At 40.2% G+C, this 25,933-nt stretch overlaps 1 protein-coding gene across 1 annotated transcript; it reads right to left on the bottom strand.

The window, feature by feature from the left end:
• Positions 1-974: 974 nt before the first annotated feature.
• ell2 (elongation factor for RNA polymerase II 2) lies at positions 975-20,034 on the bottom strand. The gene is made up of 12 exons (XM_033626893.2): positions 19,801-20,034; positions 16,418-16,465; positions 14,848-14,972; positions 14,571-14,734; positions 11,014-11,273; positions 9,677-9,801; positions 7,916-7,988; positions 7,148-7,832; positions 5,225-5,297; positions 4,555-4,726; positions 3,565-3,609; positions 975-2,591 (listed from the first exon to the last, which is right to left on the bottom strand). The coding sequence occupies exons 1-12, from the start codon at positions 19,972-19,974 to the stop codon at positions 2,475-2,477; spliced, it is 2,061 nt and encodes a 686-aa protein (XP_033482784.1). The 5' UTR covers positions 19,975-20,034; the 3' UTR covers positions 975-2,474.
• Between the last annotated feature and the right edge of the window lie 5,899 nt (positions 20,035-25,933).

The raw sequence follows: 25,933 nt of genomic DNA, 5'->3' as shown, positions 1-25,933 counted from the left end.
TATGATGAAGACAGAAATGTTTGGAAGGCTGAGAAGAGGACACACGTGTGATGGAAGGCTGCATGTAAAGCCCCGGCCTCCATCATTAATTAACTGTAGTGGGATTTTCTGAGCCTGAATTCTGGGACCATTACAAGGGCAAACAGGAGAAAATAAACCAAAGCACTGACCCTGTGGTCCATGGACGTAGTAAGTGTAATTCTAAAGTAGAGCCTAAACTCTTATGGATATTTTTTATCTGCTGTTGTAACACGTCCAAGATACAAGTGCTGATTTTCTGTCCAAAATAACTTGAGAGACAACAAGTGAGTTAGGCCAGGTCTGTAATTATGTTACATTGATTCTGACAGCCGAACAAAACAGCCAGTCTGCTGCAGAGACTGACTACTTGATAGAATGCCACAACCAAAATATATGTTTATATACTCAGATCTCCATTTGTTGGGGAAAAAAATAGGGGCTACATTTTTCCCCAATACAGGACATGGACTCTTACATGTCCTCACGAGCTGAGTATAACCAGACCAGACTGTTGAGAAGCGGTCAACCACGATAAGAGTTAGCACCTCTCAGTTGTTGATCTATCTGGGGGAACAGTGGCTCAGTTCCTCTTCACATCCCCAAATGTAACGGTGTTTTCTTCATTGAAGGACAAACATATTCCAGTGTTAATTTCTACTAAAAATTAAGCCCCAATCAGAAATTTTACTCCATGGATGCAGTACCAGAAAAGTATTTAATTTTTTGGCAAACATTCTAACACAAGTTTGTAAACAAATTTTCCCTTGTTGAAATAAAGACTTTTTCATAGAAGCCATTCATCCATCCATTGAACGAATCGGTATCAATGTTGAAAGAAAAAAAAAAAAAAGGCTACTCTGAAATCTTTCACTGCTCTGCAGAACTCAAACTGAGAATCAAATACATTTTGAAATCATAATACAGATTTGTCCTCTGGTCTCTGGTGGATGACGTTTCTTTTTTTTTTTTTTGCTTCTTTCTTAAACAGAAACACAGGCTGTTTGCCACTGGATAAAGCTGAAGAGGTGGGCGCAGTCCTTTCCAGGCTCTAGATGTGAACCACTCTGGAAAATAAGGATCTTCTATTTCTCTTCAATTAAGATCAGGTACTGTTACTCCAGCCAGGTTGATCCTGAGTGCTCTGGCTGGTCAAACACTATAGCAGCTTTTTTTATTTGTTTTTCATATTTCTCACTTTTTTCTCCACATTTTTATTTTTATACACCTGTCACTCCACATAATGCACAACCATGCATGCGCGCGCGCGCGCACACACACACACACACACACACACACACACACACACACACACACACACACGATTTGTAACACACCTTCCAGACTTAACATCCTTTCCTTCTTTAACAACTCCGACATGCACACACACACCCATACATACACACACAACCTGTTTCCAGGCAGTTATAGTTCCTTTGTGTTGCCTGTGGACCCTAAGGGTCGGCCCAACTTGACGTTTCTGAGTGTAAACACCTTAAGGCACCCATAATGCACCGTGAACACTAAACACTTTTGGTGCAGGGAATACTGCCCCCTACTGACAGGGGATCATATTCCTTTCCTTACCCCACCCTCACCACCCCACGTGGCCATTACAACTAAATTTACAATCCATGCACACATACTGTTGTTGCTTCACATTCAGCGCAGGTGATTTCTCCTGCTTGTCTCATTTCCTCTCAATTCAGCCTCAAACTCAGCAACGTGTTGAAGCAAGGTTATCCAGTACAGTTTCTATGATCAGAGAGGAAATGAGGCAGGAGAGACATCTTTGCTAAATGAGACGACATAATGGATCTTGCGTGCAAAATGGCTTCACGAAGTCAAAACACATAAGGCCTGCGGTAATTTTTTTTTGCATTGTTTTCAACAAAAGTTAAACAATATATCATCTGCGGACTCTTCTTTGCACTACGAGTCCCAAAATAAATAGATCTCCCTCTTTCTTTTTTTTTTTTTACTTAAATACAAGTTAATATTTTCTGATGCTCAAAAATACTTTTTTTGTTCTTTTTTTGCCTGAAGATGAAGTCCTTCAAAGGTTAGAAGAGGTGAAGTTTTTTCCCCAAACCCCTTCACACATGCAGGCAGCCCCTGCCACTGGTCCAGTGGTATGAAATTCCACAGGAGCTCATTGAGAAGAAACAGAGAAAGCAAAAGATGGGGGGTAAAGTCAAAGTGAAATTTTCAAGGTTGCAGGCAACAATGAAGCCAGTGGAATCAAAGATCGAAAAAAGAAGCAAGGAATGAAAAAGGATGACGGGAAAAGGGAAGGAGGAGGGGGGGGGGTGGGGGAGGGGCTCTTGTGGAGGCAGTAACTGAAGGGGTGTTAATAAATAACAGCCAGTTGGACACCCCCTCCTGGTTCGACACTCCCTCCTGGTTCAACACTCCTTTCTCAATACTGATCAGTGAGGATGTTGTGTGCTGTGCTCTCAGCACCAGGACTGAGCCCTGCGCTGGTCAAAATCAGCTATTAGCCGCTTGATGTGGGCCAACTTGTTGTGCAGGTACTCGCAGCGTTGTTTTTCCATGTGGTAGTTGGGGCTGTGCTGTAAGACAGACACACACATAAGATCAGACAGCAGCTATCACCCTCGCAGCAACTCCTGCTGTGTTTGAGAAAAAAAAACCAAAAACTAGAATTACCCCACCGTGGTTGTATGCCTCAACACACCAGTCAAGTTTCTCCTACAGTTTAAATCCATGTCTGTGAAAACATGGATGCTTCATACTCATTGTTCCCTCAACCGCAGAGCAGATCTGTACAATCAGCAGTGTCAAGGTGGGAACCCAAGAGTCACCAGTTCAGTATCTGACCAAATATTTCCTCTTCTGTTCCTGAGATATGACGTTGAATAATGGCAATGGCATGAAAAGTATTTTATGCAGAATATTGTGATGTCACAGTCAAGTTGACCTTTGACCTTTTGGATATAAAATGTAATCACTTAATTATTTTATCCTATTAGACATTTGTGTGAAGTTTTGTCATAATTAACCTATGAATTCTTGAGTTAAGGCCAAAAACGTATTTTGTGAGGTCACACTGACCTTGACCTTATACCACAAAATTCCAATCAGTTTATTCTTCAGTGCAAGCGGACGTTTGTGTCAAATTTGAAGAAATTCCCTTGAGGTGTTCTCTAGATATCGTGTTCACAAGAATGAGACAGATGCAAGGTCACAATGACCTTGACCTTTAACCTCTGAGATCCTATCAGTTCATTGCTGAGTGCGAGTGAACGTTTGTGCCACATTTGGAGAAATTCCCTTAAGGCATTGTTGAGATATCACGTTCACATAACGAGAGGTGAGGTCACATAGACTTGACCTTTGACCACCGAAATCTAATTAGTTCATCATTGAGTTCAAGTGGATGGGATGGACAGACATAGTGCCTCCTGCCACGGCTATCACTGACACAGAGGCATAACAAAACCCAACAGTTAACATACTTAATAATGTTTCAGTGGTCTATAGAAAAAGTATCCTTATCAGACTAACGTCTACAAAACTACTCACTTGTTTCATCTTTTTGTACTCTTTCAAGACTTCTTCTTGCACCTTCTGTGGGGAAAAAAATAAAAAACATTTTAATGAAAATCAACAAAATTTCCAAATATCAAATTATATAATTATGATTTCTGTTAATTATAAACCTTAAAATATGAATAAAAATGCATCACTCCCTGCCTCCTGTGTATTAGTAGGTAATTCTCTAATCATTATTAATAGTATTAAGCCTCAAACAGGCGTAAGCCTCCAGGAAATCATATGTGCAGTTGTGCTAATCTGGCATATTAATGGACCAATTAGCCTCATGTTTTTGGTGCAGAGTTATGACTCTGTGCTCAGGGACCTCTCGTCGCTGCAGTGATTCACAGTTGTTGAAAAACCTGTTTTATTTATACATAAGGCATTTCCTACAAATGGCTAGGCTAGAAACAAGCCTGACTTGACTCTCTGCTCAGGACACCATTACTCCACCATATCTTTACAGAGTAAATAGTTTGCTGCTATATTAATGTTCTGAATGTCATTTACAGAGCCTTAAATTTTGACAGTTAGGTTATTCCAAGACGCTCGGTTACACAGCATTCTACGCATCTTTCCACTACTGCTTTGCGTACAGGCTTAACACACAGCCTGCACAACACGCCTTGCTCCCCACCCACAGACACACCCAGCGGAGATCAGTACTCAACTGTGTGCACTTTTCTACATGTCTGTACTTTGTATTAACTGCTATATACAAGAAATGGACAAAAAATAGGAACACCACTATAAGGACTCAGTAATACTATCTCTGTAATCCTTGTATGATTCTGGTCTGTTCACAGTCTGAAACGAATACGATAACTTTAACCAGGACCTCTTTTTTTAAGAGTTCATAAAAATGATCCACCCCAAATGCTCCGTCAGGATTATACAGTAATTGGCTTTAGGAGAAACGAGCAGATGAAAAAGGCAACATGAACATAGGTACAGTGTATTTATGCCAGCTGATATGACCTGGTATTCTTTGGTGCCTGGTGCCAGTTTCCGACACTGGGAATCCAGCTGGGTAAAGCGGCGGGTGATGCTCTCCACGCGGGCGTGTAGCAGGCGATACTCATCATACTCTGCATTGAAGTCATCCTTGTAGTTTTGTCGCTGGTCCACAGACAACAACGGCATGTACTTCCTGTAGCCACAGGAAAGTAAATTTAACTCAATTATTCTTTTGAAAGTGGTTACACACGTAAAACTGATAAAAAATTATGTTTTGTCATGTTAAAGATTAAACCAGCACTCCATCATGAACAAACTTTGCCCTAACTTTCTTTGTTTTGAATACACCTCGTTAAAGGTCATGATCTTTAAAGAATGGTGGGAATCCTGTTTACCAGCTGTTGAGCCTCTCTATTTGAGCAATAGCTAACGTGCTCCCTGCACTCATTACCAATGACATAGAAAGAGCAAAACAGTTCTAGCACAGCAAAGACAGAAAAACGCCACAATGCACAAATGAAACACATCTGTGTTTACTGCAGCATTTCCCATGTCCTAATTCTCAAGCTTGTGTCTGTTTTCAACATCCTGTTTAGTCAAATGTTTCAAATTATGAAATGAGAGACCTTGAAGGTAAAGAGGGTCACGCTCTGCAAAAACAGGAGCTTCAAGGTAATTCAACGTAACTCACACTACATAGTCCGGCATCTCAATGGTGGAGGAGAATTCAGTGGACTGGACTGGCTTCTCTTTATCTGAAGAGTCTGAGGAGAAGGACGAGAGGGTAGAAATGTAAATTCTGCATTTATAATACAAAACACACCAAATTATTACTAAGGATGGGCTACTGTATTTAGCTGCACTATAAAAACAAAACAATTTAAAAACAAACAAAACAAAAAAACAGCAATTCAAAACAATGTATGAACTATACATCTGTACTGAAAATACATAAAACAAGAGCTTCTGGCTTATTAGCAGTTATTAAACACAGCAACAGCATATCCTTGAAAGAGAAAGAAAGACTCTCAAACTACAACCACAACATTTACAATATCAGATAAAGCAGGACTAAAGACCACAGAGTAAAGAGGAGCTCGGATCAATGCCTCAGCATGTTCAGACAACATCGAGTGTGTCAGTGTAATCAAAGATCAAACTGTATGTGGTTGGGTGGGCTGGAACAGACATAAACAGAGATAAAGATTCGAAACATGGTGAGCAACAATCCAAAGTCTGAAAGATAAACTGGCTGGAAACCTGGACTGAGGAGGCATGTCAGTCACAAGACTCGTCAATGCTGCTTGAATGAGTTAGTCCACAAACACACAAACACATTTGCGATTTGCGATCGCGATTACAATATAATACATAAATGGTATCATGAGTCTTCTTGCTTGATTCAGTGTTTCCCCTACATTATATTAGGGGGGCACTGACCTGACCTGACATAGTTATTGTTATGGACAATGTGTAAATGACCATCAACTCACTGAGCAGAGTCAAACACGCTGCTCACACAGCAGCGCAGCACGGCACTGTACCCACAGTGGAGCGAGCCTGTGCTGTGTTCAGGCATTGTCACATAAAAGACAGGAATTTGTGTCCAAATCATCAGGAAAAAAAAAAGCTTTAAAATGCGAGGAGCAAAATCCACACCACCTATGTTTGGTTTTTAAACATACAAAGGTTTCCTTGTTATGCAACATCTAAGTTCCATTTTTTCACGATAGGTAAAGGAAGCACTTCTATAAGACTTTTCTTGACAACATTACAGCTAAGTTAAATTCATTTATGGACACTGGGTCCAAGAGGAACTATTATTTTTTGTGGCTAACATTTTTGCAAACCATTACCAGCATCTAGCAGTCAGACTAATATTATCTCATAAACCATTTTAACAACAGACATTTTAACTTGTCATGACCTGTTCTATTTAAGTGTCCTAGTGAGCCATTACAGTGAGACAATGAGCCAAAGTGTACAATACCAGGACTCTGAGACTGTCACAGCAGTAATTTTTCATTTCATTATTTACGCCCGTGCTTTTCCTATTGTTACATGTTAAAATATCTTCTGTTAAATAGGCCTTTTGAAGAAATGTGAGTTCAATATTCATTAAGCAGAAAATATCTCTTTATCAGCTAAATGGCGTACAGTCTGTTTATCAAAGCCTGTTTGCTAATAACAGTTGTCTGCTGCTATAGAAACGTGTCGACTACGCTGAAATGCTAACCAGACGTGCTGTTAAGTCTCTGTGGGTTTGACATAATAGACAACCCCCTTTCCATCACATGTACTTAAATTCAATTCAGTGTTATAAAAGAATGTGATTAACACCTTTAAAGATGTCCCCTCAACTTAAATTACCACACACTGACGACGTATTAGACTAACTAAACCTTGTCATGAGTGAAATGAATGAGAACAAAGTTGCACCGAAGACTGTGGAAAACAGATACTGGAATACTAAAAAAAGTGATGTGCAAACTGGAAAATATTTGACAGTAATTTGAGAGGTACTGGTGTGACTGTTACAACAACTGGTACAGTCATTTAAGTATTGAACCGTGGTTCAGTGATGCAGATTATTAATAATTAAGACAGAACGCACCTTGGTCTTTGTGAGGATTCTTGACGATAACTTCACTGTTGTCTTCCTCAACACTGCGCTTCTTTTTGGCTCTACGAGTCTCTTCAGCCTGCACTGCTACACTGGGAGGGCTTTTGCTACCTTTTTCCGTCTGTTTCCCTTTCTCCCTCTCTCGATCCTTATCTTTGTGCTTCTTGGATTTCTTTTTCGACTTCTTGTTGGTACTGCTGGACAAGGGAGGGCTGGTGATGACAGTGGAGGTAACTGTGAGTGAGGTGCAAGGAGGGGGAGGAGGGATGGGGGAGGCAGCTGGCCTGGGGACGGGGACAGGGTGCTGATAGCGGTCCTGCAGGGACCTATCCGAGGAGAAGGGGCTGGGTGAAGGGTCCCTGCAGGAAGAACTCTGGTCCATGGGAAGGTCCTGCGTGCCACAGCCCTCTGGCGTGCTGGGTGAGTTGGAGTTGGAGGCTGGGCTGGGCTGCTGGTGAGAGGGTGCAGGAGGGTGGGACGAGATGGGGAGATGGCTGGGAGGGCCTGAGGTGACGTTGGAGGGTAGGGACGAGCGTTTAGAGCTGGGGCTGCCCTCGTCCTCGTGGCGGTCAGAGGAGGAGGATGAAGACGTTGCTGGCCCCCGATTGCTGAGGTGGGAGATGCGGGCTTTCTTGGGCGCCAAAGGATCGATGAAGTCAAAGTCTGGCTGGCGCTTCTGCAAGACAACACCCAGAATTTAGCTGAAAACTTGCAAACATCACTGTGGTGGTGTGTGTAGGTGTGTTTTTGCTCAGATACCTGGGGGGATGTGGGGACACTCTCTTTGGGAGGACTGCTTGATGAGAGGGTCTCAGTAGGAAGACCTAATTTGCTGTTAATAAGAGGAAAGAGTGGTGTCAGAGGAGAATGGTGTGACAGAAAACAAAGGGCACATCAGAGTCCAGCACTCAACAATCATTCCACTAAGACCTACTGAAGTAATCACACTTATATTAAAACACTTGTGTCCTTTTTTTGAAACTCACAGCTCATGTATTACACAGGAAGTTATTATTTTTTACGGCCATCTATATTTTTCTACAAAGGGTCCCGACACACCAAGCCATTGCTCGCCATTAGTGAGTGTGTGTCGCCCTAGATCTTTCGATGCATCCTACACTGTTGGCGCTAGTCAGCTTTTGTTGGCTGTTTTTCAGCCAATTCAGCACGTTGAATCGGTCACAGACCCGGCGGAGCCCATCAGTGAATGAAATCACTGATTAGCAGACGGAAGTGAGGAAAGCAAACACACTACTAAAGTTAAGAGGGTATGAGATCAAAACTAACTTGTCATAATAGGTAAGATTACTTTTTTTAGCCACTGGGCTCTCTAACAGAAACAGTTTGTGATTGTTTGTGTTACTGTTTGCTGGCACATGGTAAATCATTTACTCTTTCAACATCAGGTTGTGTTGTTAAAATGCTAACTGGCTAACTAGCGTCTTGAATTTGTCATGTCAGTCTTCCGGTTTTGCTTTTTGAATAAAGAATATAGACTACCAACTTTTTAGTTATTACGCAGATGAAGCAACAGTTGGCTTTCGTGACCACTAGTTAATGGATGTCGGTTTGGTGTTTCTAGGCTTCAAGTGACAGCTGCTGCAGCTTGACATGTGCCAACAAAGGAGAAGAAGAAGTGTGCAAGATAGCACATACTGTATGTTTGTAAATATTGCAGGAATAAAAATGATTTAGAATCTGCATTGCAGTAGTTTAATGAGTGAGGAAATATATTCAACATGTTTGTCAGGCCTCAAGGACGCACAAATTGTGAGTTGGCGAGTAACGCTAAATGTAAACATAACTTTTGAATGTTTAAGAATTTATCACCACAAAATCTTTTAAAACCTTCTGACTGCTCTTACAGTGCTAATCTCACATATTGTCCTATACCTATTTTGTCTTTTCAGTTTATAGGGTAGACTGTATAACATGAATGCCTAACAACATGATTGCATTAATCTGTATAGTTGTGTGTTATTTTCCCCCAAACCCATCTCATATCTAACATAAGGAATTTGTCGTATCTTTTTAATTTATAACTGTGAAAATAAAATCTACATGTGTATTACATGTAATAGAATTCAAAATGCTGAATGATTCCTTTAACATTATCATTAAGTAATCACCCCCTGAAGGACTGAAAGGTTGCAGGGGTTGCTAGTGCTGTCCTTTTACAGGGAACAACAGCTGTGGTCACAGCTGTGGTGAATTCATGTCAGTTACACTATGCTCCAATGACGGCATGTTTTTCCAAACATACCACTCTGGGAAAACTATTAATTCATTTAAAAATCTAAAACAAACATGGGGATCCATGGTTACCAACACAAGTTGGCCCTTTTGTCCTTCACACAGTACAGTGATTGTTCAATTAACCTCACCTTAAATCCTCAAGGGGCAGGCTACCACTTTAAACTAGTACTTAGTTACACACCATAAAACATAAATGCTTTATTAGTTCAAGTATGTATTAAAGCTCAGAGTTAAATTAAAAAGCTTTATAGGCCATTTCTGTACCGAGCCAGGATCCGCTCAACCTGGGTCTTCTCATCTTCAGAGTAGCCAGGCCAGTCTCTCTGGACATCACGATAAATAAAGTCCTTCAGTGAGTATGTGTTATCTTTGGGGTTCAGGTTGGCCACCTGGTTTGTACACACGCACACAGACACACAGACACACACAGACACACACAGACAGTTGATAAGTTAGACTGACGGCATGAGAACTATACATGAACAGAAACTTCGCATTTCCTGTGCTGGCCAAACATCTGTGTATGCAAATAACATTTAATGTTTAGGTAGCTCGTCTCATGTCAAAGGGAATGAAGCCTTTATTCTGTGAGCTGGATTTCCTCAGGCAAATCTGTGTACCTTGATTTCATGTTTACGAAGGGTAAGGCCCTGATCAGTTAGAGCACATTTTAGCAACATTTGGAGGCTTTTTATAGTTGTTTTCAATGTAAAGAGGCATTTTTCTATCTGTTTTTACACTGCTGAGCGCCTCATCCTTATCAACTCTATGCACCTCATGTTTTTGCATAAGTGCCCTGAATGCCTCTAGTTGAGAGAAAAAAAAAAAAAAATCAATTTAGAGTGGAAAAGTGCGTGCACTGTCTGGCGTCACTGGCGTTTTACCCCACTGTCCAATCCGATGAATTGAGAGGCAAGCCTTCAGCTACATGGTTTGTGTTAAGGGAATGTTAGCTCACCTTCATTGTTGCCCCAGGCATGCTGCAAGACATACCTGAGCAAACTGTAGTCTCAACTCACGACATTTGACAGACTGTCAAACTGTCTCAAAATCATCCTAAAATAAGCCTAAAACCAGCCATTACTAAGGCAAGGCTCCTGGACAAGCTGGTGGTACTCCCAGTGATTTCTCCTCTTTCTGAGGGTCTTATGTGCCCACAGGGTACTCCGTTTCCCTGTGTTCAGTCCTCATGTGCCCTTTTTGCATTTTTTTAAGGTACAAATCTGTAAGTTTTCTTCACAGTAAAATACGAGTTAAGTAAGTGATTCTGTGGTTACCTAGCAACAATAAAAAAAAAAAAAAAAAAGACGGAGAAGCGCTCTGTCTGACTGGGGCAGGCTTCAACAAAAAAGGCAGTGCAGTGCTCCTCACGTTTTGCAACCAGTAAAACGCACTCTGTCTGATCAGGGCCTTAGGGGATCTTTTGGATCAAATCTTACATTTGATAAATATCAGCCTTTGTAAAAACATAAGAAGTTATTACTGCTGATTTTTTTTTTAATGGAGGGGGTATAAATACTAATAACTGGGCCACTTCCATTTTAATTTGCTCACTGAAAAGGCATATCAAGTTATTTAAAAAACAAACACTTTACACATACCTGTTGCAGGGTGGTCCCCAGTAAGTTTCGGTCCTTCTGGTTGATGCCGTCCCGCTGCAAACGGGCAAGCACTTCGAGCTTCTTGTAGGACCTCAGCGCCAGGAGGTGGATGATGCGGTCCCGGAACGGCCGCTGAGACACGGGATTATTGGAAAGGCACTTACGAATAGTGTTGGCTGGGTTGATGGGTGTGGAGCGCTTGCGCTCAGGGACCACATCTGGGGCTGATAGCGCCGGCTTACGTATATGGACTTGCTTTCCTAGAGACAGAAGGTAGAGACAATGATAAAGGCCTCTTCTTTGCTGAAGGGAAGTTTATCATCATACATTTTGATGCTATCACATATTTGCTCACCAACAGCCATGACTACCTTCTTCAACTCACATACTGAAGGTCTCATGTGTACCTACAAACATCATCACCCATCCATTCCAATAATAAGAGGAGCTTCAGGACATGTGGAGTTTGATTCTGCCCATTAACTCTGTGGCACTAACCTTAAAGTGAGAAATTTTCCTTTACTTTACAATGGCCACAAATATTGCATATTTGAAGAAGCCAATAAGGCAGGACTGTTTCATTTTAAAGTGAGGGAATGAAAGATACAGGAATATTTGATAGACTGAGGAGGTTGAAATGGCCAAATTAAACAGGCTCTGAAGGTTAGCTTAGATGAAACTATGAGTAATTCCTCATGTGTGATTTCGGGCATACACTGGCTGCGTTTGTGGTGCCAATAACAATTACTTTTTTCAGTTTTTGAAGCAAGGAGGTCCAAGTTGTGCTTCTGTTAAAGCCAATTACCATTAGAGAGTCAGTCACTTGCAGACTGCCCAACACAAGTCCGGGTGATTAAAACTTAACACACCTATGCTTTGAGTTGCTGAGCCATGTGCTTAGTCAGGGTGTCTGCTCATTCCCCTACACTGCTTCATGGACATTATGAAATTCTAAAGCTCTTTAAGAGATTAAGGTTAAAGAGATGAACAAAAAAGGATCCCCCCTCCCTCACCGTCAAAAAGCAGAGACTAGCAGCAATGTGAGGCGGTGTGAGCTTTTACACTTAGTGTTGTCTAATGACAAATTGCTACAGATGAAATGCTAATGTAACAAAGCTTCCTCCTTTGGAAATAATCATTCTGTGCTTAGAGAATTTGTAGAGAACAGGAGTATAGTAACACAGAATATTAAACGCCACTGATTTCAAATAACATGGCTTACACAGCTCTCATTAAAAGACAGAGGGTACAGACCAAGATAAAATATAAGTTACACACTGCTACCTGAAATTAACAGCCTGTGAAAACCAGAAGCTAAAGGCCCCTTTTGCATTAGTAAATAGGGTGCTCACTCTAAACCAGCTGCTACAAGCTCCTCTCGTTTCCCAGTTTCTGTCTGGGCCAGTGAATGCAAATTTAGGGCCCAGAAAAACAGGCCTGAGGAGGCTGTAACTCACTAGAAAGTGTGTGCACTCAGCAAGACTTTTGATTCTGGTTTAAACAATTATATCTTTGACCAAGGCCTTAAACTACTAGTTCTGACACTGAAAAATGGCTGCCCGAGCCCAAGTACCTGTTTTTAGGACACACCTACCTATTTGATGACAACGACCAACCACCACAGCAATTACGAAAATAAATTGCAATAGAGCAGTGAGAAGAGCATCAAGAAGTTCTATGGTAGATAAATGAAAAGAAAAGGAAATAATCTACATGATATTTTGACTTTTAATTCCCTATTGTTAGTTTGTTTGGGAAATAAATCTTAAAAATAATGCCTAAATGTTATATTTACTAATAATTAATTACATTAACAATATCAAATAAGACGTGAAAGGACCATAAATGGAGACACCTGTCACCTGTATCCAAAACAGGGAGGATCTGCTGAGAATTTGTTCTTCTTAAGTACATATCCAAATAAAGTTAAATTTCAGTTTCATGTCTCTTACTTGCAGTTTCTCGTTCATGTTTTCTCTCCTTATCATTATGAGGTTTTTCATTTGTTAAACAATAGCCAGGATGTTGGCTGCTATCATTTAAACATCAACAGTAATTAAAGTTAACAATGAAATAATTGTTAGTTCCCAGTTGTAATATTGACACTGGAGACAACCAACGCTTGTTTGCATGTGAGTAAATAGAAAGCTCAGCCCCGAGGTTTCTGTGTGACCAGCTGGGAACATTCAAGACTCAACTGTGACAGTTCCTGACCAACAGAAACATACCACCTCAGGAGTGGGGACTTCTCGGGGGACAGGAAATATGCCCGAGGAACTACAGTTTTACAGTGTTTCTTGATCAGTTCCAAAATTTTTACACAAATAATAATTACATTTAGGCTACCACTGCTTGACTGCTAGACTTTTTAAAAAATAACGATAAAACATGTAAGCAAAATCATTGGATTTGGTATTGTTTCCAGACTAGCCAGCGGAGAGAAACAAAAAAAAAGTGGGACATATTTTTGTTTAATGCGTTTTGCATGTGGGTAAAAACATGTTTTTTAAAGCCATGAGTCTGGAGAAGAACTGACAGTACCTCCATTTTAATCGGTGCCCATTCCTATTAGTTTTAATTCACAGTAACCTATTGCTTATAATATAATAAATGCATCCCTAGTAGGGATTGACTCAGACCGTCACAATGTGCTGCATTCACTGTGGATCGTTTGACCTTAGATAGCCAAACCATTTCCACATGATAAGAGACTGAGTGAAGCTACTCTTTCTTTGTGGTTTCCTTTACCGTAATGCATATTTTTTTCATTTTCATCATATAAAAGTGGTCTGAAACTGAAAAGGCATGGTTAGCAGTCATTGTGAGCAGGTGTATGCACCTCGTCAATGCATGGGCTTTTCTTTCCTTTCTGGCAGTTGGTGTTAAGTTTGTCTGCGCTTTGAGCCTGTATTTGTTTTGTAATTTGGAGTTTGTACAACAAGTTTCTGCTAAGACTAAATATAGGAATGCTGAGAATAAGGCAGGGGAGAAAAACGAATTTAGCACAAGGCGTTATATCAGCAAGTTGTTTGGTTGTAGATCTCTTGCCCTACCTGCTCTGAGTTGGATAAGACATATGAATAAGACTGGAGAAAGTGACAGGCCAAATTAAATTATAAAAGATTACTTTTTCTGTTCAGCTTATAAAACTCAAAATCAGGCACTGGGTGGCACAGTTGACAGTTAATGTTCAACAAGTGTAAGGGAAACATAAAAAGTCAAACACAGGCAGCACGTTAGCGGCTGTGTTGTACACTTTCAGTATAATTTTGGCAGGCTGTGTGTCAATAACACAGAAATAGCTTCACCTGCAACCTTTGGCCCTTATTGGTCAGACTGCTAATCTGGAAAAGACTGAGACGGCATAATGGCTTAGTCAGTTGCAATAATGGCTTTGAATGGAGCCCGGCAGTTAGCTTTCACCTATTCAATCCCTCAAAAGGGGCAAAGTTTGAAAAGAGAAGAGAGGTGTGGACAGGACATAGAGCCATGCTGGTGTCCAGGATCCAACCTGGCATCTGGCATGTGCAGACATGAGACTGTAGTGAGGGCCTTACCTCTGTACTGGCCCCCAGGCTTGATGACTTTGGTCCCGCGTTCACGTGTGTCCTCTGCGGCCTGGGTCATGCGTTCCCGGGTCACCTGGTAGGAGTCATTAGTGGCGCACACTGTGACCTTGTCCTGTACAGTCGCCAACAATGCCAGGTGTGAGGCCCCTGAGCTGGAGACAAAGAGGGAGTATGAGAGAGAAAGGTGAGGCAGAGAGGGATTACCTTCTAGCAATGTGTGGTAAGACAGCAGCAGTTGATTCGGCTGACCAGTGATTATCATTACCTCGACACATACTGATGGATGCACTCAAAGCTTCCCTGAGGGTTGTCCTTGCCCACATTAGACAGGTAGAAATCAAAATTGTGGAAGGTGTCTGAGGATGAATTATTCTTGGGAATTTTAATGCGCTGTAAAAAATTCACACAGAAAGGGAAAATAACACAAGTTATAGTATCTCTCCTACAACACAACATAAGCCTAAATTGCCTACAAGTGGTCCAAAGTACTGCTCCAGGCTCACACCCCTTGTTTTGTCTTTTACCTACTATTTTGTTCTTGTTGTGAAGCATTTTGTGACATCTTTGAAAAATTGTTGTATAAATAAAGTTATAATAACAATTTTACTCATAATATCCATTCACATCCAAGTATCTGAGATAATTCATTGAGGTGGAATGGACAGCCTGATACATGTGGTTAATGTATCACAATAAAACTGCCACATGCCAAGCCACTTTCAAATCTTGCCTGGCTTTTCACCTTACAATTAAAGTGTGTGTATGCTCATATTGTACAAAGGCAGGGTCTAAATCTGAGCTATGGGGTTTGATGCTTGAACATAGGAGTTCACATGAGACAGGAAGCACTCTGAAGTCTCCACAGCTAAGGGGGGGCCGTATGTGAGTCATGTGCATCATTGACTATAAGCAGTGCAAACAGAGTATAAAGACTTCTGAAGGGTCTGAAATGTGTGCCTCCCTGAACAGTTCAGCAAACTGTTTGCATGGAGGATACAGCTTACATTACCAAACCACAACCACAAATTAATTGCCACATCAAACTAGCTCAAAAGATTACTACATTTGCATTGAAACGCTGTGTACAGCACTACTACAATACTACTACTAATAATAATCATCATCATTATACCAATAATGTGCAATACTGGTGACATAGATAAGTGAATACTAAGCAGTAGTTAGGTAGCTGAATAACTTGACAAAGTCAGAGAATAATGGTTTTATTGCTTCTAAGACACTTATGTGGGGCCATCTCAATGAATGCAACCCAGCACATGCAAGCAAAAACAGTAAATGAATGTATTAAAAGGTTCTGTATGTGACATTCAGAGCATTAGTATAGCAGAAAAACACTACTTGCTATGTAAAGATATAGTAGAATAACAACATCCTGAGCAGAGAATAAAGTAACACTACCTCCACAAGTGCTGGATTTGAAGCTTCTCTATATTTTGTTGTGGTAAACTGGTCCAGCCAGTGTGCATGTTATTGCATGTGTGTATAGCTAACTCACTGTCACCGCTTTGCACTGCACTCATATGACAGTTAACACTGTTACATCTGTTAGCACTGTTGCCGTTGTTAAGCACTGTTAGCTGCTAGCCGCCAGTTTAGCCACCACTCTGTTGAGAACCCCAGGCTCATAACTCATATGTTCTGAACGTCGCAAACAGCCCCTTTGGTAAATTACTATATAAATAACTTGTCATTAAAAGCTGCAAAATTAAACTTGCTGCTAACAACCTAGACAAAACTAAGGTTTCTCACATTGTGAATTTACAATTTGTGATGACTCATCTGACCCCTATGTCAAGGGGGAAAAAAGTACTTACCCCTTGGAGTCCCTTGAATTGTATCGTTGGCTGCAAAGAAGGTACATTCTGAAAGGGAAGAGAGACATCAGTTTATCCACTACCAACCATATGGAAATGTGAAGCATTATTGGGAGGGCAATACCAGTTGGGTCAATAACAAAGAGCTGCTACACTGACAAAATACTGGTATAGAACCTGCAGAATATGCCACACTATTTGACTGACACTACAGAGCAGCGGATATTTGCTAGAAGAGACAGCAGAGCCTTGGGGTCCTGTCAAACCAAGCATACTTCAAACCTAACACTGACAATATATCTTCTATTAAATGCTGCACTTAAACATGGTGTAGAGAGTACAGTCAACAGCTAAGTAACGACTGACATGCACATGTCTTCTGTGTGGCCGTGTGAGAGAAAAATAACTTGGGAGTGATCTGTATTCATAATGCAAAGGAGAAAACCTGAAGAGCCAGCATTGCAGCAAGACAATCTCTCTCATTTTCATGCGACTGTGAATGCATTAGCAGCGTTGTGCTATGCCAACAGTATGAATAGAGAATAAGTCTGAAGCAGGACTGCAGCTAATGGTTATTGTAATCATTGATTAATCTGCAGATAATTTCATCAATTAATGGATTACTTTTTTGGCCAATAAAATGTCAGAAAATAACAGTAAATATAGTTTAAAAATGTTGATCATGACAATTTTTCTAAGTCCAAGCTCGAATTGCTTGTTATGTCTGACAACTAGTCTAAAACCTAAATATATTCCGTTTACAATCACATAAAACAAAAAAAGCAGCAACACCTCACATTTAAAAAGCTTAAGCTGAGGAATGTTAGGCATTTTTGCTTAAACGATTAGTCAATTATCAAAATAGTTTCAGGGCTTTTTTCTGTTGATCATCTGGCACTAGCAGTTTGGCACACGCCACAGAAACAATGGACGACTGTCAGCCGCAAATACTTGATGGCAGTCCACTGGCAGCCATCATTCGACTTGGTGTCTCAGAGCTTTAAAGTTTAAATCTACAGAAAGAATCCATATCTTCTTTTAAGTGGTTAAGAGGTAGGTGGTAAGTAAAATTATTTGGTTTCATCTGAACCCAAGCAGTAGAACCTGGACAACACTCAAATCCAGCAAATATTTTCAATAAGATATTTCTGGAATGTCTTTGTTTTGTGTAGGTTTGCAGGTTTGTGTTGGTGGCTACTTGAAATGGAGATGACAGCCACAAATATGCAGTGGCTGCTCTAGTGCAGCACAGGTTAGGATGGGAAAGCACAGGACCTGTCTTTTTCACACGGCTGAGGCTAAGGAACCAGCTGGCTATATCAGAACATCAACTGGTTTGAGTGGAATGTGCATTTTATTAACAACAGCTTCCCTGCATTCTTGGACATAATATGATTGCTGACTCATACATGGAACAAGATGCAGATCATCTTGGATAAAATGTGTACTTTTTTCAGACTGAAAGAACCATGTCATGGTTGTTAGAGTTAAGCTACTCCAAGCCACTGACTGACTCCCTCCCCCCACTCTCCATACACTCACTCACACCAACGAGTCCTCACACACACACACACACACACACACACAGTTCTGATCACATTTCACATCACCACAGAAAGACAAAGATAGCCAGCTTCCATAGTTCGATGACTGGTTGAGCTACAACACACATTACTGAGAGGGAGAGAGAAACAAAAAGCAGGCAGTTTTGGCTGCTCAGTCAGCAAGAGATGGCAGGCTGCCGTTCAATGCAGCGTACAGACCAACATTACCACATCCAATAAGGTTGTAGCATGGGCTGTCACAAAAGAATTCCTTCAACTTAGTGATGACTCGCTTTGCCAGTTGTCAGAAACTAATTAAAGGATCATTTTAAATCATGCTATTGATCCACAATTAAATTCATCATACTGGGCTGACAGTAAACAAAGGTTGCATATGTGGCATACATACAGACACAAACCATGTGCCATAAAGAGCAGTCACAGAGACCTCTGAACACTACAGCCCCATGCTAAGCTGCATCAGTCCTGAGCAGAGACCTAGGCCCAGCCAGTGTGTTATGTAACAGCGTTGTTGTTGGCAGATTTAAGGTCAGGTAACTTGGCTTCAGGCCTCCGCAACCCAAGACTGCATGCGTCCAGAATAGTTCACCTGTGTGGCACCTCAACAAGATTACACCATTTGTACAGTTCAAGATTAACAAGTTATATTTAATCTGCGCAGGTATGCAGTGACTATTAGCAAACTCAGTTTCAAAAGCCTTGCAATGGCTGGTGGTGTCAAGCTCTGGGGTAATATGCAGTACATTCAATAGGGTAGTAAGTTGAGAGCTAGAAAATACATAATTACAGTAATGTATTTAGAAAAAAAATGACACTGACAGCAAAAGCTATTCTCTTATTATCTCTTCAAAGATAGGTTTTTTGCGATCAGATACCATATATTATAAATGCTGGCCAACTCCTCTCATGCAGCTTGAGGTACATGGGAGTGTGCAAAAAAATTCAACAATTTTGCAAACAAACCTAAATTAAATATTTATTCAATGTATACCTTTAAGGCACTTGCTCATAGTGTAGTTAGCATTAAACATCCTGTAGCTCCAGTGTGGTAGCTCCCCTGAATGCAGCACTTCATGATTAAATTAATAGTTAAATGTCTGTAAAGGGATGAGCCTGACTGTGAGCTTTTCAACCCCTGCTAGCTCTGCTGTGACGTTCTCCAACTAGCTAAAACTTGTAACCATATGGTAAGCTGACCAGTCACTGACACGCTTGAAACGCCACTAACTTATTATCAAGTTACACTCACGTTAGCCATAATTTATCTCTATATTTCCACCCTGCCACTGACGCAAATAACGCTACAACCTCATCGAATGAAACTAAGTTAGTTAACTAAGTTAAGCTTTTACGTTAAACTCACAGTTTATGAAACTTGTCTGGTGACGAATGTGTTAGTCAATATGAAATGACTACTTTCCTAATTTGGTCAAAGTAACGTTAGTTTGGCAAGGAAAAAAATGGACTTGGCTGGCCAACACAGCACAGGGGATTCATACTAACCTAGCTAGAGCTAAGGCTGGCTAATCAGAGTGTCTAACTTTGCCAACAGGTTTTCTACGTAAAATAACATTTGTCATTTATTAAAACCTGACCAGAGCGTAAGGCCAAAGCCTCGTCTATCGTCTTCAGTTGGTTAATTTAATGACACAAGACTAATAAAGTCAAAAAACGAGCAGAAAGTCGCTCTGTCAACAGCTTAGCTAACTTTGTAGCTTTAGCTGTGCGTGGCAGTTGGGCTTCCCAGCTGAGACAAGCTGTGTCAGCCCGACAGTCCTGGCTCTTTTTTATAGTGAAATAAAAGCCCGTTTCACTCACCTTACAATTTTGGTGGCTCTCTATTGCTCTCAGCGCTGTCTCGGTCAATTTGACGTGCAATACGGTGACTCTATCTGCGCTCTGTTGGCCACAATTTAATCCGTACCTCCCATCCTCGGAGAGCGCCGCCATCTTTACCAGCCCTCCACCATCGTCCCTTTGAGGCTGGAGCATTTAGCAGCCCAGGCTCCCTGTGCTCTCACTCTGGCCCGGGGAGGGACTACAGCTGCTGCCTACAGGGCTGACAGCACTGGATTGGTCTTGACATGCTAGCTTGTTAGTTTTTCACTTCCCAACCACAGTGAACTCTCAGTGTGGCATGTATTATTGTGCATTAGACTGAAGTGAAAAGTTATTAATAACATATACTCAAGTGTTGTCCTTAAGAACAATTAACAGTTAACTGTACTTTAGTTTAATAGGGTTTTCTTTAGTGTAGGTTGTCATAGTTGCCTGGTTTTAAAATGAGACAGCAAACATGGAAAAATACATAATTGGTAAGGGATGTTCCCCTAGGAAAAAAAAGAAATTTCCTGCTTTTCTACACTACCTGCACTAGTCTAGATTAGTTAGATCGAGGGTAATAACATTTAAAGAGAAAATGTGAAAATAATCATAATAATCAGAAGTGGAATTTATCATTATGCCCCTAACTAAAGGGCCCAAACAGTTACAGATATATTGTGATGTTTAGGTATGAAAATACTTAATTATATTACTTTTTTAATGCATTTTACCCCAGAATATCTTACAAAAGGTCCCCAAAGCTCCGTTAAAAAAACATCCTACCACTACATTTACTTGACAGATAAATGTTACTGGTTATGTTGCAGATTCAGATTTTCATTTACAGAATGATGCATTATTATTTGTTAAACTATCCAACATTATATAAGAATTAAAAGCTCCACCTTGAAGTGAATTTTAATGTTTATGCTCATGATGACCTACCTCTCCTGACACAGCAGGAATTTTGGCTTTTACTGTTTACTATTAGTAGTTTTACTTAGTTTTGAGTTGGTCTACTTTTTCTGTAGCTGTCAATAGCTTACACTCTCAGTTAGAAAAAGGGTGAAAATAGTTTGTCTGGGGCCCCACACCCACAGATCACTAAATCCACCCCTGTTAATAATAATAATAATAATGAAAGGACAATGCAGATCGGCCAGACAAAAGAAGAGACATAGAGCCATGCTTCTCCTATTTATGAATAATTCCAGGTGAAGCCTGACTAAAACTGAAACTTGAACAAAGTGGTCTGTGGAAGTCTAAATAAGTCACTTTCCACTGCTGAGCATTTGACTGTTAATTCAGACACTTTGACGCTGTGAGGAAAAGCCCCACGTTTGTCTGTGTCTCTCACTGCACTGCACTGCACTGTCAGTCTGCGCCGATCGATTAATTAGCTGTGTGATCAGCGATCAGGGTGGTCCGAAAATTGAATATTTTTTATTCGGCCTACTTGTTTTTGGTCAGTTGCTAAAAAATAGCAAAAAATATTACTGATATGAGCTGCTTAAATAAAATCACCTGGTTGCAGACTCTGTATAATGCTGTTAATTTTTAAAGAAAAAAAAAGTGGGGTAGCAAAACCATAACTTTGCCCCCCTCTATTTGAATACTGGGGGTGCATTTGCTCTTCTTGCTCTTATGCTCAGGTGCCTACAGGTGATAGTTACTTAATGCTTTTACACATAAAAAGTGTTTCTAAACTGTGGTATTGCTACTTTTACTTTTTTAAGTAAAATATCTTACTACTTATTCCACCAGTGCTTGACAAAATATTGTGCACAAGAGATGTATCATGACCTTATACAAGTGGGCTTGCTTGAACCAAGATTGCATGTCTTCATATTTGATCTTTTAAAGTTTTATTAGAGAAGATATTCTAGTACGTAGTTTCCCTTGTCTATGTGAGCCCTTAGCCTCTCTCTCAAATACACACATGTAGTTACCTCCTAGCAAAACTGCCTCTGCCTGATGTGTTTCTGCTGACATGCTAAAACTAATTCTAGCCTACTAAAACTGTTAAAGGTAGCTTTTGTAGACTATACTTTAGTATGATCTCAAGTACAGTTTAGCAGGCATTGTAATAAATATCAGCATAATCTAAATATGTATGCTTTGGAACTACTTTGTTCAGGCTATTTTTGCTGACACAGAGACATACATTCATAACTTTTTGCTTATATCTTCCTAGTTTTCAAAATAAACTGCCTCACACAACAAGCACATTGTAAGGTGAATAAACTCATAAGTAGTAGTGTTGCATAGTAAAACAAAGCAGTATGTTACCTTAATTTGCCATCTCAAAGACACCGCTGGGGTTACAGACACCACTCTTGAATGGATCAACTCATATCTCTCACACTGACAGTTTACAGTCACTCTTGGTAACTTCTCTCATCTATTGCCATTGTGAACTACGGAGTACCCCAAGGCTCGATGCTAGGTCCTCTTCTGTTCTGCATGTATGCTTCATCTGGGCAGATCAATGCTGAATCATCAAATCTATTTCCATTGTTATACCAATGACACTCTGTGTCTATAGAGCCAGGATCCCCCAAAAGACTGACTTCTTTATGAAAAATATTTGTCTAAAGGATATAAGGTTGGATGTCAAATAACATTTTTCAATAATACATCTCCTAATCTAGTGCCTTCTTCTAAAGTCTAATGCTAGAAATCTAGGAGTTATCTTTGTTTCCAATCTAACCTTCAACCATCACATTAATAAGATCCTCCTTGTGTTTATCAACTTACAATGGTTTCAAAAATGTGTGGAGGTGTATTGTTTTGTAAAAACTTTAAAGTACTTTAACCTTATTTTTTGTGCAGTATAAATAAAGTTATTATGATTATCATTCTTATTATTACTTCTATTGTTATTATTATTACTACTTTTGGAAGTAAACACATCCATACCAACTAATTCTTATGATATGGCAGTGCCAACTAGGACTTTTTTTTTCAAAGCCAACTTCTTTGTGAACTGCTTTGCCTAAATGTTGGCCTATAATCATCTTTCATGTGGTGCCCTGTAATGATATGAGATATAATGTGACATCAGCACAATGGGCACTAGTGTGTCCCCCTGTGAGCTGCACCTCCACTATCTCTCAGTGTCAGTCCCCTTGACCTGGTGATTAGGACAGCATGTTTTGGTGTGGAGTAGCCTCAGGCAGGGTGGGGAAAGGCCTGTGTGAATCCAGCAGATTACCATGGCTTTCACCCCACCCATTCCCCCTGATGAGTCACACATTCACAGTCGTACACACATTCAAGACATCTTGCACATTATCCCATCAACAAATTAGTTCTTTCTATTTCTCAAAATAAACTGCCAATTTCAATTTAAATATTAATACATGTACTTTTCATCTGCTCAGCAACAGGTAAACACAACCTTGACTGGGCTGACAACTTTGCCTCAGAGCGTTACATTTTCTGTGTTCAGCCTTTTCTCGATTTGAATACATGCAAATTGTAAAAACTAAGTCTCTTTAATTCCAGAGGTGCTCTTTTTTGTGAGTGGATAGGATTCATTGATTTTAGAGCTTCTGTGTTTACAAAGGCCCTGAAGGTGTCGCTTCATGGAAGCTGAAGAGGACAGTGTGAAGACTTTAAAATGACACACCCTTTGTTTAAGGCTAAACATGAAACACAAGGAGACTATGGGTTACTTAACTGTGAAGTGCTTATCTGATTGTATTAGCAGTTTGCGATGAAGATTGACAACTGCCATCTATCTTTCAAACATGTCTAAAGTAATTATTTAACATAAAGGAAATGTCAGATGCTCATTCGTCGCTTATGCTTTTCTTTTCTGAATTACTCTTCATCACAGCTCTCTGTAACACCATGGATGTCCTTCTACTTTACAAGCGATTCTGAACTAAGGAGGTTAATAATTAATAGGTGTATTATTTGGCCAGGCTACGATTTTGGTGCTAATCAGAGGTACGTGTTTTAAGGGCAGGACTCATGAGCCTGAAATCAGTCGCAGTGATAAAGATGCATCTTTTCTGTTGCTAGAATAAAGGGTTTACATTTAAAGTTGCTTTTTTCAGAATTGGATTTCTCCTTATCACGTGAGCCTTTAATAGTGAAGCAAAGTCTAACCAGTACTGCAAAGGTTCTTTATGCATTAATGTAGACATAAATGTAGATGATGAACACTACATTTTATCTTACTTGCAAAAGCGATAAACTGAGTTCTGTTTGTCACACATGCTGTTCTCTGTCTGGATGTTGTTTCTGTTGGATGAAGAAGCATTTAATGCAGTTATTGCTAATGATTAAAGTAAATTACTGTATTAGATTTTCTTTCTACATTTGCAGTCAATAGTTTGCTGGAACTGTGTTTTAGCAAAATGAGTCTGTTTTGAAACATCCTATACATGGTATGGCCAACTTTTGTTGCAGAGATGCAGACCAAACACATTCAATACAGGTCATTCAGTGGCAGCTCGCTCAATCAGTTAGATGCTACATCACACTGACATCACAAAGTGTCACTTACTTCTAATTAAACTAATTAAAGGATCTCTGCATTTAGATGTGAAATAGATGTATCAGATGTGAAACCAATACGCTCACCTCAATATGTAAAATATTTACAATGCTAAAACATAGCTTAATTATTGTGTATAGTTAAACACAGCTATAGTAAATGGGAATTAAATGGTCAACACCTTATCATGACTGAGTAATTGCACCATCATCAAAACGTCTCCAGCAGTTTAACGTATCTGAAAGTGACCTGTAATTGACACTAATAAGCAGGCACGCTGTAGCACAGTGGCTCATTAGCTAGCATTCATGCCCCACAGCAATATCCTGGGTTGGATTTTATCCAGATGCTCCAGCGTCTTCCCTCAGCACAAACACATGCAGGACAGGTGGTTTGAAGGGTGAATGTATGGTAATTTTGCCAATCTGTGAATGGAGATAAAGGACACAATTGAACTTGTAAGTTGACTAGTTGTATGTTTTTTCTCTGTGTGTTCATTGTTAACAGGTAGTTCCCATGTGTATTGGCTTTAAGGAACACTTAATCCCCTAAATGATCATTATCAATTACTCACTCTGTGTGGGTTGAATTTGTAAAGAAAAGTATTTTCCTCACATGCCTTGAGTGAACGAAGAATCCAAAAATGGAGAAAAATATTGATGAATTGAAGTAAGTAGTGGTTTGTTTGTGTTATTGTTTGAATTGGGTTTTTTCAAGGGTTAGTTTGGACTCAGCAAAGTCACACAATGCGACGGTAGACCAGCAGCTCCAGTGTTCAGCAAGGTAAAATTACTCTTTTTGTCAATGGAGACTTACTTTGAAGGGAGTATAGATAAGTTTCACTTTCAGTTCAATTCAGTTCAAGTAAGTTTTCAGTTCAATTCCCTGTCAGAAACAGCTTTCTGTTTTGGGAGTACTGAGCATATGACTGAATAAATGAGACTTGGATTATATTGCAGTAGTATGAGAGATTGTGAATGGATGTTTTGATTAGTTCTGCTGTTATTAAACACAGGCCCCCTATGACTTAACAAGAATTTTCTCTGTTTTTGGATTCTTCGTCTGTCACGGATACATGCGAGAAAAACAAATTCAATGTAACACAAGGTGAGTAACACATATGAATCTGCTTTTACGTCTGGAACCTCCCGTCTACAATAGGCTTGAGTGCCCTCGTTGAGGAATTGGGTCAGATTCTGGAGTTACTCTCTTATCCTGAAGCCTCCTTAAGGAATCTGTCCCTGTTTGTTTCGGCGGTGGGAACCTTTTGTGACCGCATACCTTTGCTGACTTCTGCATGGAAGATGAGTGCTCTAACCACTACACAAGGTGAGTAACAGCTATACAAATGGTAATTTTGGGGGAAGAAGTATTCTTTTAATAGAGGGGAAAAGTGGGCTCACCTTGACTTGATCCACTGGTTTGTGCAGTCACAAATACATACTCCTTTGCTAGGTGTGCAGCATCAACATACAGTTTTATGGTACGATATGTCAGCCATGGAATAATCCTAATAACCGCATCCTTCGCCACACTATATGGCTGTATTCTTTAGAGCAGCCAGTTAGCCACAGCGTTTCATTAGCATCCCCCAAACTTAATGAATTACACATCTGTTCG

The sequence above is a fragment of the Epinephelus lanceolatus genome, chromosome 1 (assembly GCF_041903045.1).
Source record: "Epinephelus lanceolatus isolate andai-2023 chromosome 1, ASM4190304v1, whole genome shotgun sequence".
Lineage (NCBI taxonomy): Eukaryota > Metazoa > Chordata > Actinopteri > Perciformes > Serranidae > Epinephelus > Epinephelus lanceolatus.
Note: the sequence above shows the minus strand (reverse complement) of the source record. Positions and strands in the feature narration are given on the sequence as shown.

Bases quoted from the DNA above. Each gene is read 5' to 3' on its own strand.
- ell2 (XM_033626893.2), bottom strand. From the start codon at position 19,974: ATGCTCCAGCCTCAAAGGGACGATGGTGGAGGGCTGGTAAAGATGGCG. The intron at 14,735-14,847 runs GTAATGATAATC...CTTTGTCTCCAG, and splicing joins ATCCATCAGTATGTGTCGAG to CTCAGGGGCCTCACACCTGG. The intron at 5,298-7,147 runs GTGCGTTCTGTC...CCTTCTCCTCAG, and splicing joins GAATCCTCACAAAGACCAAG to ACTCTTCAGATAAAGAGAAG.